Raw genomic sequence first — 15,309 nt, forward strand, 5'->3', positions numbered from 1 at the left:
TTCTATCTTACCTGTCAGAATGGCAATCATCAAGAAAACAAACATTAAGCATTGGTGGCTCACTCCTGTAATCCTACCTATTCAGGAGGCTGAGATCTGAGGATTGTGGTTCAGCCAGCCTGAACATGAAAGTCTAAGGGACTCATATCTCTGTTAGCCACCAAAATGCATGAAGGGTGGCAAAAAACTTAGGAACAGCACCCAGGCCCTGTTGAGTTCAAGCCCCAGGAGCAGCAAACACTGGGGGGGGGGGGGGGGGGGGGGGGCAGGGGGCAGAGAAAGAAAGAAAAAAGAAGCCGGGCACTGGTGGATCACGCTTATAATCCTAGCTACTCAGGAGGCTGAGATCTGAGAATCATGGTTCAAAGCTAGCCAGTTCAAAGCCAGCCTGGGCAGGAAAGTCCATGAGACTTATCTCTAATAAACCACTCAGAAAACGGGAAGTGGCACTGTGGCGCAAGTGGTAGAGTCCTAGCCTTGAGCTGAAGAGCTGAGAGGCAGTGCCCAGGCCCAGAGTTCAAGCCTCACCACCGAACAAAAGAGAGAGAGAGAGAGAGAGAGAGAGAGAGAGAAGAAAACAAACGCTAGTGAGGATTCAGGGGGAAAAAAAGGAATTGTCATACATTACTGATAGGGATGTAAACTAGAGCAACCACTGTAGAAATCCATGTGGAAGAGGCTGGGAAGGTGGCTCAGTGGTAGAGCACTTGCCTTGCATACCTAAGGCCCTGGTCGATTCCTCAGCACCACATAAGCAAAAAGAAAAAAGCCGGAGTGGCGCTGTGGCTCAAGTGGTAGAGCGCTAGCCTTGAGCTGAAGAGCTGAGGGACAGCGCCCAGACCCAGAGTTCAGGCCCCACAACCAGACCTCTCCCCCCCGAAAAAAGAAATCCATGTGGAAGTTCTTCAAATGATAAAATTAGACCTTGCCTACGACACTATGACACTATCATACAACCATTGGGCATATATTTGAAGGAGTATAAATCAATGTTCATGTTTATTGCAACACTGTTCACAATAAATGATAAAATCAACTAAGGTATCCAACAACAGATAAATAAAGAAGATATGGTACATATATACCATGAAATATTACACAGTCATCAAGAAAAATGAAATCATGTAATCTGGAGGAAAATGGATGGAATTGGTGAGCATATGGACAGGGAACATATGAATAGCCAATTATGTTTACACTCATGTGTGGAAGCTAGACCTAAAAGAAACATGTTCGTGGACATGTAATATGTATAAACTACATAATATACACACATACACACATATATAAAGGACATGATTATAGGAGTATGTAGGAAGATGAAGCAGAGAGGGGAAAAAAAGATGGAGGGTAAACAGTAACAGTGCAAATATCTATGTATTAAAACACCATAAAGGAACAGATTGCTTAGGCCAGGGGCCAGTGGATCACACCTGTACTCCTAGCTTCTCAGGAGGTTGAGATCTGAGGATTGCTGTTCGAAATCAGCCTGGGCAGGAAAGCCTGTGAACCTATTATCTCCACTAAAGTATCCAAACAAAGCTCAAATGGTAGAATGCTAGCCTTTACCAATGTAAACTCTGATACCCAAGCCCTGAATACAAGCCCCAGGATTGGCACCAAAAAAACTAGATTGCTTACTAAGAAAGAAAAAAAAAAAAAAAAATGCTGAGTGCCAGTGGCTCATGCCTATAATCCTAGCTACTCAAGAGGCTGAGATCTGAGGATGCCAGTTCAAAGCCAGCCCAGGCAGGTAAGTCCATGAGACTCTTATCTCCAATTAACCACAAGAAAACCAGAAGTGCCACTATGGCTCAAGTGGTAGAGTGCTCACCTTGAGCTGATGAGCTGAAGGACAGTGCCCAGGCCCAGAGTTCAAAGCCCAGGACAAAAAAAAAAAGCAGGGCTGGGTCCGCCTTAGTAATAGAGTGCTTGCCTAGCATGCATGAAGCCCTGGGTTCAATTCTTCAGTACCACATAAACAGAAAAAGCCAGAAGTGTGGCTGAAGTGGTAGAGTGCCAGCCTTGAGCAAAAAGCAGCTCAGGGATAGTGCCAAAGCCCTGAGTTCAAGCCCCAGGACTGGCAAAAAAAAAAAAAGGGGGGGAAAAGAGGTACTGGGCCTTAGATTTTTAAATGTAAAGGTGGGAAAGGGTTACCAAGTATTTCCTTCTTCCTCAGCACTCAATACTAGAAAAGTCCGAAGCAATAATAGTTGCTTTAAGTTGTATATTCATACCTCAAGGAAAATTTTTTTTTTTTTTTTGTCGGTCGTGGGGCTTGAACTCTGGGCCTGGGCGCTGTCCCTCAGCTCTTCAGCTCAAGGCGAGCGCTCTACCACTTGAGCTACAGCGCCACTTCCGGTTTTCTGGTGGTTTATTGGAGATAGGAGTCTCACGGTCTCTCCTGCCCGGGCTGGCTTTGAACCGCGATCCTCAGATCTCAGCTTCCTGAGTAGCTAGGATTACAGGCGTGAGCCACCAGCGCCTGGCTTCAAGGAAAATTTTTGATCATTCCTACTAACATGCCAACCTACACTCCTAAGGCCACTACCCTCTCTCAATTTCTACTACTTACCTTCTCAACATTGCTCCAGAACTGCCGGACATCCTTGGCCATGGTGGAAGCAATTCTTCGAAGCTTGGCCTGCTCCTCCCTCCGAGCCCGTTCTTCTTTCTGCCGCTGTTCCTCGTGATGCCTGATCACCATGCGTACCACCTATGGCAATAAAGACCAAACATAAAAACACTCAAAGCCACTGGGCACTGGTGGGTTATTACTGTAATCCCAGCTACTCAGGAGGCTGAAATCTGAGGATCGCAGTTCAATCACCAAAAACAGCCAAAGGAAATAGAACTGTGGCTCAAGTGGTAGAATGCTAGCCTTCTGCAAATTAAGCTCTTGGAACAAGTCCAAGACTGGCACAAAAGAAAAAACAAAAAAAACAAACTGAAAAAGGCAAAGCTCCTTATCAACCACCCAAACAAAAGGCAAAGAAATCAATCCAGGGAAGTCGGGGGTGCTGGTGGTTCATGCCTGTAATCCTAGCTACTCAGGAGGCTGAGATCTGAGGATCATGGTTTGAAGCCACTCCTGGCAGTAAAGTCCACTAGACTTTTAGCTCCAATAAACTAATCAGAAAAAGCCGAAGTGGTGCTGTGGCTGAAGTGGTTGAGGAGTAGCCTTGAGCACAAAGAGGCTCAGGGACAACATCCATGCCCTGAATACCGACAAAGAAAAAAAAAAAAACAATGAAGAGGAAAAAAAAAATCAGGGATGTAGGAGCTTCTTCTTAGTGCTACAAGTAGCAAAAAAGATCACACTGTTCTGTTTTGTTTCTTTCCAAATAACCCAACTATCAAAGGAAAGCACACTTGAAAGGTTGACCCAGTTGAGTACATACCTTACGAGCCACACCCCGTTTCCATCGGCGCTCCTGAGCAAAGTCAGCAGAGAGCCACTGCATCTCCTCACACAGATAATCCCAGTGGCCTTTTGGCCGTGGAGGCTCTGGCACCTTAGGTAGCCTCTTCAGTGACCAGAATCCCTCCTTCCGAAGCTCAGCAATCCGAGTTTCAATTTCAGCTTCCTAAGAAGGGGCAGTTAGGTCAATCAACAGTTCCTGAAGCTGGGCACTGATGGCTCACACTTGTAATCTTAGCTACTCAGAGGCTGAGATCTATAGATCACAGTTTGAAACCAGTCCAAAAATAAAGTCTGTGAGACTCTTATTACAATTAACCACCAGAAAACCAGAAGTGGCACTGTGGCTCAAAGTTAGAGAGCTAGCCTTGAGCAAAAAAGCCCATAGACGGGCTAGGAAGGTGGCTCAATGGTAGAACGCTTGCCTTGCATGCATGAGGCCCTGGGTTCAATTCCTAAGCACCATATAAGCAGAAAAAAAAGCCGGAAGTGGCGTTGTGGCTCAAGTGGTAGAGTGCTAGCCTTGAGCTGAAGAGCTGAGGGACAGCATCCAGAGTTCAAGCCCCATGACCGGACCCAAAAAAAAAGCCCATGGACAACACCCAGACCCTGAGTTCAAGACCCATAACTGACGGGGGAAAAAAAAAGTTCCTGGACATAAAAGCTGAATTCTTAAGCACTGAGAGGGCTGTTTCATGTTCTCCTCAGATGAAGGAAAAAAGACCAAAGAGATTAAAATCATTTCTCTGACAGAATGGAGCTAAGAACTGGGAATCAAAAACAGGTCTAAGAACTCCAGACACCAGATTTCATGCTTTTTCCATTATTCCACACAATATTTGTTTGTAACCCATGGACATGAGTGAGAAACATCTCCCAGAGAAGCAAAGAATACAAGTATCCTTTTTTTAAACTCTATATAAAAGGGCTCTTTAAAACAATAGAACTATATTTCCTCGGAGTAATGTTTAAGCTTATAAATTTGTTATAGAGTCTAATTTATACAATCATTTTTGCTTTCAAATATACTTTTAAGGTTGCTAGCTCTGTAGCTTCATGTTAGAACGTTTGCCCAACACATATAAGACCAGGTGTTCAATACCTACCACAGAACAGAAACAAAATAGAAACCCCTACCCCTCCACCCCCACAAAAAAATGGTTGCCAACACTGCTTTTCATGCAAAAACTACTGAAAAGCTATACATGACAACAGTGGTTGGGTATAACAAAAAAATTACTAAATTTAAAAAAAGGCTGGGGGCACAGCTAAAGAGAAAAAGCTCCCACCAGTTGCCAGTGGTTCATGATTATAATCCTAAACTACTGAGAAACTTGAGATCTGAGAATGCCAGTTTACAAAGTCAGACAGCCCAGGCAAAAAAAAAACTGGACAAAGTTCCAATTAACTAGCAAAAGCTAGAAGCAGAGATGTGGCTCAAGTGGTAGACCATCAGTCTTGAATGAAAATGCTAAGCCAGAGTGTCAGCCAGAGCTAAGACTTGAGTTCAAGTCCCAGTGCTGGCTCAATAAAACAAACAAACAAAAAAAGAGAGGCTGGGAAGGTGGCTCAGTGGTAGAGTGCTTGCCTTGCATGCATGAGGCCCTGGGTTTTGAGTCCTCAGCACCACATAAGCAGAAAAAGCTGGAAGTGGTGCTGTGGCTGAAGTGGTAGAGCGCTAGCCTTGAGCTGAAGAGCTGAAGGACAGTGCCCAGGCCCAGAGTTCAAGCCCCATGATAGGCAAAAAGAAAAAAGAGGCACAGCCCCAAATTCAAACCCAAGGACTACAAATAATAGCAAAAACCTCAGCACAGGGCCAAACTGCTGATATACAACTATAATCCCAGCACTAGGGAGGCTGGAATAGAAGCATTACAAGTTTTAGGCCACCATCAAACTTGTAATTTGGAAAGGGAAAATCCCTCAAGATAAATGTTAAATTGGGGAAAATGATAGAGATGAGGCAAAGAATTAGCCTGATGGTGGGAGGAAAAAATAAAGGAAGTCATGGATAGCAGTGGCTCTCGAATTTAAGCATGCATAAAATGACCTGAAGTTTTAAAATATTGCTAGGTATCATCCCAAAATTTTAAATGAATAGTACCAAGAATATGTATTTATAATAAGCTTCCAGGTGATGCAGACACCCAGGGACTACCACACTTACCACTGGATAAACTTAACAGGCAGCAGAATAGAAGTAAGTAGAAATTAGTAAATCTTAAGAGCATCAAAGTTTATCAAGTACTTTCATGTCTAATTCTTCCTTTAATTTTAACTTCACTATAGATAAGCACTTGCCAAACATGTGCTCTGATTTCAATCTCCAGTAAATCCCAGGAAGAAAAAAACATAAGCATGGTAACAGATATGTTAACAGATTTTTTTTTTCTTTAGTGTCAGTCCTGGGGCTTGAACTCAGGGCCTAGGTAGTGTCCCTTAGCTTCGTCCGTGTATGTGTGTGTCGCGGGGCTTGAACTCAGGGCCTAGGTAGTGTTCCTTAGTTTCTCGTGTGTGTGTTTGTATGTGTGTGTGTGTCTCTCCCTCTCTCTCTGTTTGTGTGTCTCCCTCTCTCCCTCTCCCTCCCCCCCCCCCCCCTCTCTGCTTGAACTCGGGGTCTGAGCGCTGTCCCTGAGCTCTTCAGCTCAAGGTGAATGCTCTACCACTTGGGCCACAGCGCCACTTCTGGTTTTCTGGTGGTTAATTGGAGATAAAAGTCTCATGGACTTTCCTGCCTGGACTGGGTTTAAACTGCAATCCTCAGATCTCAGTCTCCTGAGTAGCTAGGATTACAGGTGTGAGCCACCAGTGCCCAGCTTGTCCCTAAACTTTTGTGTTAAAGGCTAGTACTTTATTACGTGAGTCATAGTACAGCCACTTCATTTTTGGTGCTTAATTGGAGATTAAGAGTATCACAGGCTTTCCTGCCTGGGTTGGCCTCAATCCAAGATCCTCAAATCTCAGCGTCCAAAGTAGGTAGGATTACAGGTATGAGCCACTGTGCCTAGATCAGATATCTCTATCTTAAAAAATCTGGGCTGGGGATTATCTCAGTAGCAAAGCACTTGCCTAGCATTTATGAGGCCCTGGGTTTGACAGAACAAAATAAATAAAAGAGAAAATGAATCTTAGAATTTAAGCATACACTTAACAGGATAAAAGCTAAGATAGACCCTATACCCTAAATCCACAAGAAACAGAGACATGTAAAATACCCATGGGACACGACTGAGTATTAAGAGATGACTCCCAAGAATCCTCACAGACTTTCCCAATACGTACATGCTTGGCTTGCTCTGCAATTTCTGCATGGCTCTTTTCCCACTTTGGGCCCTTATTAGCCAAGTCAGCAGCCTGGGGTAAGCTGAGCCCTTCCAGGGGCACTGTGGCACCATCTGAGGAGCCTGAAGGTCCATCCAAAGAAGAATCTTGAGCTATGTGCTGGGGGGAGATGCCACCTGCCCCACTAGAGGCTGGGGAACTAGATGAGGCAGGGGACACAGGATTGCTGCCTGTCATGCCGTCCGACACCATCTAGAAAAGAGGAAATGATGGAAAAAAGTATCAATTAGCACGTACTGTTTTATGTATATTATTCTATTCTAGTCCATTGAACAAGCCAAGATGTTTGACACACTACAGTTCTATCCATCTGAGTACCCAAGATTCTCTAGACAAAGAGGCTCAGTTAGGACCTGCAACTTCTGATTCAAAGCCAGCAACACACAAAACAGAAATAGAAATGGAACCATTCCCACTTTCAAACCTGTGTCTGTAGAATTGGGAGCTGAGGATGAGCAGGGGAGGGGCTGCTCTGCATGGTCCCACTCCCAGGCTCCTTGTTGGATGCCTGAAGAATAGCTGAGTTGTTATTACCACTGCTGCAGGCCGAGGGGCTGGCGTCCGGCTGCAGGGCATACTGGGAGCTGGCCTCATTCTGGGCCACCAGCCACCGGGACCCGCCTTCCAGGGCCCGGGGCCCACCAGGGCCTCCCAGCCTCTGTTCAGGTCCACCAGTCTCTGGAGCACCTAAAAGTAGGATAGAAATGAATTAAAGGAGATTGAAGTTGTTTGGCTTATTGTGGGTGCTTATTTTTTGTTTGTTAATTTGTCAGTCTTGGGGCTTGAACTCTGGCCCTGGGCACGGTACCTGAGCTCTTCAGCTGAAGGCTAACACTCTACCACTTGAGCCACAGTGCCACTTCTGGTTTTCTGAGTGGTTTATTGGAGATAAGAGTCTCACGGACTTTCCTGCCTGGGCTGGCTTTGAACCATAACCTTCAGATCTCAGCCTTTTTTTGTGTGTGTGGGGGGGGGGGGGTCCAGTCGTGGGGCCTGAACTCTGGGCCTGGACGCTGTCCCTCAGCTCTTCAGCTCAAGGCTAGTGCTCTACCACTTGAGCCACAGTGCCACTTCCGGCTTTTTTATTTTTGCTTATGTGATGCTGAGGAATAGAACCCAGGGCCTCAAGCATGCAAGGCAAGTGCTCTACCACTGAGTCACCTTCCCAGCCCCCAGATCTCAGCCCTCTGACTAGCTAGGATTACAGGCTTGAGCCACCGGCACCTAGCATGTGGTTGTTTTTTGGTGCCAGTCCTAGGGCTTAAACTCAGGACATGGGTGCTGTCCTTGAGCTGTTTTGCTCAAGACTAGTGCAAAAAAGGCTGAGTTCAAGCACCTGTAACAGTATTAACGTATGTGCATGCATACACATATACAACCACATACACAATTAAAAAAAAAAAAACGCAAGAAAACATTATGGTAAACACAGTAGTACTTGCTTAACTGGATATAGTGGCACGCACATATAGCTATTTGGGAAGTTTCAGTGATGGAACTGAGCCTAGGAGTTGATGATCAGCCTGGGAAACATAATGAAACCCCATTTAAAAACAATAACACACCAACAGCCAGGCACCGGTGGCTCATGCCTGTAATCCTAGCTACTCAGGAGGCTGAGATCTGAGGATTGCAGTTCAAAGCCAGCCAAAGCAGGAAAGTCTGTAAGACTCTTATCTCCAATTAACCAGAAAACTGGAAGTAGTTCTGTGGCTCAAGTGGTAGAGCGCTCACCTAGAGCCGAAGAGCTGAGGGACACTGCCCAGGCCCAGAGTTCAAGCCCTATGACCGACCAAAAAAAAAAGACATTTCTAAAGCAGTAAGATCCTCTTTCCTAACTTGTGAACCAGGTACCTTTCAAAACATACAAAATGATTATATAGTTTCTCCCAAACACTGAAAATAAAAGTATGTAGAACAAATCATTGCTTGAAATGGGACTTAAACTCCAATATCATCTCTGTAAGTTCAAAAATGAGATTCAAAGAAAACAAATAACTTAAGGCTAGGTAGTCTCATGGGTTTTTCTCAACCCATCCACAGTCCCAGATTGTTATCAGTATCAAAAATCCCTAATAGCTGGGCTTGAGTGGCTCAAGCATGTAGTCCTAGCTACTCTGGAGGCCGAGATATGAGGATTACAGTGCCAAGTCAGCCCAGGTAGGAAATCCCATGAGATTTGACAATGAACTACCAAAACAAAAAGCTGGAAATGGAGCTGTAGCTCAAGTGATTGAGCACTAGGATTGAGCAAAACAGCTCACGGAGCTGGGCACTGGTGGCTCACGCCTGTAATCCTAGTTACTGAGGAAGCTGAGATCTGAGGATTGTGGTTCAAAGCCAGCCCAGGCAGGAAAGCCTATGAGACTCTTACTTCTAATAAACCACCAGAAAACCGCAAATAATGCTGTGGCTCAAGTGGTAGAGCACTTGCCTTGAGGTGAAGAGCTCAGAGACAGTGTCCAGGCCAAGTTCAAGCCCCATGACCAACAACAAAAAAAAAAAAACAGTTCATGGATGGAGCCCAGGCCCTCAGTTCAAGCCCCAGAGCTAGAAAACAAAGACAAAACAAAATAAAAAGCCTCCACAGAAATTCACATGCAAGGGTCTGAGAAGGTGGCTCAGTGGTAGAGTGCTTGCCTTGCATGCATGAGGCCCTGGGCTTGATTCCTCAGCACCACATAAGCAGAAAAAGCCAGAAGTGGGACTGAGGCTCAAGTGTAGAGTGCTAGCCTTGAGCTGAAGAGCTGAGGGACAGTGTCCAGACCCAGAGTTCAGGCCCCACGACCAGAAAAAAAAAAGAAAGAAAGAAATTCACATGCAAATTCTTCCATAGTTCTCAAGAGCAAAAACCCAGAAATATAGAACTGTGACTCCAGTCATTTCATACATTTTTTTTCCATTAGCATCAACATATAAAATGGTATCTAAACACTCCTCACCTGTGTGAGCTGAGACCACACCCCCTGTGAAAGTCTGCACTTCCACGGTGCCGCCGTAATGAGAAGGATCACACCTAAAACAAAATGGAAGAAAATCAGAATTGAGAAATAAACACACAGTAGTGCTCACCAGTAACTCATGCCTATAATCTTTGCTACTCAGGAGGAGGCTGAGACCCAGAGAATCATGGTTCAACATATACAAGACTATCTCCTTAACAATAAAATTCTGGGCTGGAAGTGTGGGTCAAGAGAGTATCAGCTCTGAGCAAGATGGAAGACTTGAGCTTAAGTTCAAGCACCAGTATTGAAAAAAAAAAAACTCATATTTGCCAATGTTCATCTAAGTTTATAATGTGCTCCAGATTCCTGAGATTTTTAAATATTTCCCAAATCAGCTGGCAAAGTAGTAGGGAAGGCTCATGCTTCAAAAAATAAAAGCAGGGCTGGGAAGGTGGCTCAGTGGTAGAGCGCTTGACTTGCATGCCTGAGGCCCTGGGTTCGATTCCTCAGCACCACATAAGCAAAAAGAAAAAAGCCAGAAGTAGTGCTGTGGCTCAAGTGGTAGAGCGTTAGCCTTGAGCTGAAGAGCTGAGGGACAGTGCCCAGGCCCAGAGTTCAGGCCCCATGACCGGACCCAAAAATAAATAAATAAAAAATAAAAGCAAACTATATTTTGTGAAAGGAGAATTCACTATTCTTCCTGTAATAGGAACAGCGAAGAAATGATGCATACATACAAGATCAAGTGTAAAAGACTAAGTGTAATAGAGTCCAATTGCAGTGTGGACAAACTTAAACCAAAAATATGCCATGTCCAGCAGCTCAAAAAAGATGCTGGCTACCTGGTAGCTTGCTTTCCTCAACCATCAGGATACAAGAATGGAATTCCCGGGAATGCTCCTGGTTACAGGAGAATCTACCCAGGATTCATCTCAGAACCCTTTTAATCCTCTACCGGCTCCACAAGATATTTCCTGAAACCCAAGCACTTCATCGAGAAATATTAAAGAGCTGGCAGATGCGAGGAAGGCCTCACAGCGAAGGACCATGCACCGGAAACAGGCAGGGTTAACCCACACAAGGCCCGGAAGCGTTTTCCCAGTGTTTAAGGAAATCCCTTAACCACGGTGCTGCCTTGATTCGCTCAACCTCCACAACAGATTCCTAGGACCCAAGGGAACCAGACTCCCAAGAAGCCTGAACTCTTGACCCACCCTTCACCGCAGTCTCCCCAACCCTCCGACTCGATGACCCGACGTGACCTCTAACCTCGGCCCAAGGTGCCACCAATCCTAAGAGTCCCGCCCTCTCCAGGACTCCCACCCCACCCAACGTGCGCGCCAGCCTGGGGGAGGGGCCTGCGCGTGCGCGGCTGGAGGCGGAGCAAGCCGACGGCGCGCACGACCTGGGGGCTCCCGCCAGCACCCGGACCCACGCGCCCAAGAACCGCCGGACCAGGCAACCCCTCGTCCGCGCACGCCAGGACCCCCCCCACACACACACTGCCACACGGCCAAAGGCTACGAGGAGAGAGGGCTCGTGCCAGGTCCAGTTGCCCAGACTGGACATGATGGGCGTGCGCCCCGACTACGCGCCCCACGCCCCCCTTCCTCTTCCCGCGCGCCCCTGAAGGGGACTGAGGTGGGCGGGCAAGAGCGCACCTGGGTCCGTCCTCAGGACTCGCTCGCTCAGGCACGCGTGCGCAGAAGGGCGCGCGGGGAGTGGAGACGCGCTGCGGTTCAGCGCCTGCCGGCTAGGCCGCTCAGCCTGTCTCTATGGGCGCGCGCCGACAGCCTCGCGCACCGGCCCCGGGCCCCGGCAGGAGGTGCGCGCGCAGCACCCCGGGAAGGTGGGAGGGAGGCGGCAGCGGGGATGCGCGCGCAGTTGCCGGCCGGGGGAGGGGCACTGTGGGGCGTCCGCCATCTTGTCTCCCTCTTCTTACCTGCGTCCTCGGGGGCGTGCGCACCACCCCCCTCCCGCCGAGGAGGGGGGAGGGCCCCCTCTTGACCGACGCCTTCACGGCCTTTTAAATTCCCCTGGGAACCGCGGCTACGGCCGCCGCTCTGCCTCCACTGTCTCCCCTCGCGGCGCGGAGACGCAGGCAGTGTGCTGAAGAAAAGGGAGCCCCTACTCCCAGCGAACTGCCGCCGCTGCTCCCGAGGCCTCACCAAAATGGCCGCCGCCGTCTCGGCCGCCACCACCACCAACCACAACCAGCACGGCTCGCTACCGCTACCGCCGGCGCGGCCGGTACTCTCGCGAGAGACAGTAACTGGAGGTTGGGGGCGGGGAGGCTCGCCTGTGAGCGTAGGGCGCTGTTCGGCGCGCAAGGCAAGCTGGGAGGTGTAGTACGCCCCCAGGCTCGGCGCGGCCCCGCACCAGCCATCTCAACCCCTGCGACCGAAGCAGTCTCCAGCTGCATTGCGGGTGCCACCGCCGCTTCCCTTTCTATTTCTTTTTTGTAGATCCCCCAGTGAAATGAAGAAAATTAGCAGTGGAGATTGGCCCTTCCGACTCCGACGGCAGCCCGCTTTTGCAGCGTTGCTGCTTTTTATGAAGATGGTTTCTCCATAACTGCCAAATACCTGCTCTATCCCTTAGCAAACTTTCTAGGGTTAAGAACCCCATTGAGGGGCTGGGAAGGTGGCCCAGTGGTAGATCGCTTGCCTTGCATGCATGAGACCCTGAGTTCGATTCCTCAGCACCACATAAGCAGAAAGAAAAAAGCCGGAAGTGGCGCTGTGGCTCAAGTGGTAGAGCGCTAGCTTTGAAGAACTGAGGGACAGTGCCCAGGCCCAGAGTTCAGGCCCCACGACCAACAAAAAAAAAAAACCTTTGAGGTCAGGTGCCGATGTCACCTGCCTGTGATCTTAGCTACTCAGTAAGCTGAGAGCTGAGGATTGCAGTTCGAAACCAGCCCAGCCCAGGCAGGAAAGTCCACTACTAGTGAACTACCAGAAACCTAGAATAGGTGGCTAAAAGGTAGTGTCAGCCTTGAGAGAGAAAACTGTAAGGAATAGAGCCCAGGTTCTGAATTCAAGATCCCAGGGCACATGGGCACAAAAGACCCATGGGCACAAAAAATAAAAAAGAAGAAGAAGAAGAAAAGCCGGGCAGGAGTGGCTGACACCTGTAATGCACCTGCCAGAGGCTGAGATCTGAAGAGCAACCACAGAAGTCAGTCCAGGCAGAAAAGTTCCAATTAACCACTCACAAACCAAAAGCAAGCTTTGAGCAAAAAGAGGCTCAGGGACAGCGCCCAGACCCTGAGTTCAAGCCCCACGACAGACCAAAAAAAAAAAAAAGCCCAGGCCCAGAGTTCTTCAGCTCAAGGCTAACACTGTACCACTTGAGCCACTTCCGGTTTTCTGGTGGTTAATTGGAGATGAGAGTCTCACGGACTTTACCGCCTGGGCTAGCTTTGAATCGCGATCCTCAGATCTCAGCCTCCTGAGTAGCTAGGATTAGAGGCCTGAGCCACCAGTGCCGGACCAAAAAAAAAAAAAAACTTTTAAGGATGTGATACTTTCACCCCCAGAATAGAACAATAAAGATAGCTACCTTCAACTAGACTATTTTGTGCATTACTTCTTTTACCTTAGCAGTGTTACAGATAGTTGATTTTACCAGTGAACTAGGGGCTGGGAAGGTGGCTCAGTGGTAGAGTGCTTGCCTTGCATGCATGAGGCCTTTTGTTTGATTCCTTAGCACCACATAAGCAGAAAAAGCTGGAAGTGGCACTATGGCTCAAGTAGTAAGGTGCTAGCCTTGAGCTGAAGAGCTCAGGGACAGTGCTCAGGCCCAGAGTTAAAGCTGAGAGCGGAACTATAACTTTTTGTTGGTGGTGGTGGTGGTCGAACTCAGAGCTTGGGCACTGTCACTGAGCAGCTTTTGCTCAAGACTAGCACTCTACCACTTGAACCACAGCACCACTTACAGTTTTTTCTGTTTATAGGTACTGAGAAATCAAACCCAGGGCTTCATTAATGCTAGACAAGCACTTTACCACTAAGCCACATTTCTAGCCCTGGAACTGTGACTCTTTACTTTACCTTGAGCATTAAAACCCTCAGGGGCAGCAGCCCAGGCCCTAAGTTCAAGCCTTTGTACTGACACACTAAAAGTGAACCCATTTTCTGAAACAAAAACCTGATCCTCTTTCCTTCTGCTTCGAGGAAATGAGCCACCATCCATCTAGTTGTTCAAACTAGAAATGAAGGCAATGCCTTCTTCAACTGAACAGCCAGCCACCAACTCTTGTCCACTATACTAGTTTATTTTTGCTGCCAGTCCTGGGGCTTGAACTCAGAGTCTTTGCACTGTTCCTGAGCTTTGTTGCTCTACCACTTGAGCCATAGTTCCATTTCCAACTTTTTGGTGGTTAGAGATAAGAGGTTCATGGACTTTCCTGCCAGGGATGGCTTTTTGAACTCTGATCTCCAGATCTCAGCTTCCTGAGTAGCTAATATTACTGATGTGAACCCTAATCTTCAGATTGCAAATTTCTGAGTAGCTAGCATTACTTGTGTGAATCCTAATCTTCAGATCCCAGCTGAGTAGTTAGCATAACTGGTGTGAGGCACAGATGCCAGCCTAATTGGTTTGTTTTGTTGTTTTGTTTTGGCAGTAGTAAGGATAAAACCCAGGGTCTTGGGCTGGGAAGGTGGCTCAGTAGTAGAGTGTTTGCCTTATATGCATGAAGCCCTGTGTTCCATTCCTCAGCACCACATAAGCAGAAAAAGCTGGAAGTGGCATTGTGCCTCAAGTGGTAGAGTGCTTGCCTTAAGCTGAAGAGCTCAGGGACAGCACCCAGGCCCAGAGTTCAAGCCCCATGACCGACAAAACAAAAAAAAAAAAGCGGGGCCTTATGCTTGTTAGGCAAGTATTCTTGCATCTTTCATTTCTTTGTTGTTGTTGTTGTTGTTAGATGTGGGGCTTGAACTCAGGGCCTGGGAGTTGTCCCTGAGCAATTTTGTTCAAGGATAGCACTCAACCACTTCTAGCCACAGCTCCACTTCTACTTTTTGAGTGGTTAATTGGAGATAATTCTCACAGGGACTTTTCTGCCTGGGCTAGCTTCAAACCACAATCTTGAGATGGATTACACTGGTGCCCAGCTTCTATTTCTCCATTTTACTCATTTCTCTCCCCATCCTAAGCCCTGGATGATTTGTAATCTATGACATTTCCAAGAATTGACTAGTAAAACCTCATTCCCTCTACTATGTATTTTATTGTGTGTGTGTGCACACGCGTGAGCGCACACGCATGCACACGCTTCTACTAGTCTTGGACTTCAGCTCAGGGCCTGAGCACTATTTCTGAGCTTTTGTATTCAAGGCTAGTGTTCTACCACTTTGAGTCACAGTTCCATTCCTGGCTTTTTTGTATTTATTTAATTCCAGTCACTTGCTTGGGCTGCCTTTGAACCACAATCCTCAGATCTCAGCCTCTTAAGTGGCTAATATTACAAAAGTGTGAGTCACTGGCCCTTGCAGTACTTTTATTATTCACCTAGAATAGAAATGGGAGATAAACTTACAAATGGATTTTTCAACCCTTGGGGAATCAGAGGTTATGGACATTATGAGGGGGAGGGAT

General features: G+C 47.3%; 1 protein-coding gene across 5 annotated transcripts in view; it reads right to left on the minus strand.

The window, feature by feature from the left end:
- The window catches only part of LOC122096307 (Snf2 related CREBBP activator protein), a 49,868-nt gene extending 38,146 nt beyond the window's left edge, over positions 1 to 11,722 (minus strand). For 3 of the 5 annotated variants that reach the window (XM_042666855.1, XM_042666857.1, XM_042666856.1), the window contains exons 1-5: positions 9,706 to 9,779; positions 7,188 to 7,450; positions 6,704 to 6,955; positions 3,402 to 3,587; positions 2,576 to 2,716 (exon numbers count right to left, since the gene is read on the minus strand). In XM_042666855.1, the coding sequence (XP_042522789.1) occupies positions 2,576 to 2,716; positions 3,402 to 3,587; positions 6,704 to 6,955; positions 7,188 to 7,241 (633 nt within the window). In that variant the 5' untranslated portion in view covers positions 7,242 to 7,450; positions 9,706 to 9,779. Of the gene's footprint in view, positions 1 to 2,575; positions 2,717 to 3,401; positions 3,588 to 6,703; positions 6,956 to 7,187; positions 7,451 to 9,705; positions 9,780 to 11,369; positions 11,434 to 11,650 lie in introns of those variants that run through there. The other 2 variants (XM_042666859.1, XM_042666858.1) reach the window with 2 other exon arrangements.
- Between the last annotated feature and the right edge of the window lie 3,587 nt (positions 11,723 to 15,309).

The sequence above is a fragment of the Dipodomys spectabilis genome, unplaced genomic scaffold, assembly GCF_019054845.1.
Source record: "Dipodomys spectabilis isolate Male_0828 unplaced genomic scaffold, ASM1905484v1 ptg000366l, whole genome shotgun sequence".
Classification (NCBI taxonomy): Eukaryota; Metazoa; Chordata; class Mammalia; order Rodentia; family Heteromyidae; genus Dipodomys; species Dipodomys spectabilis.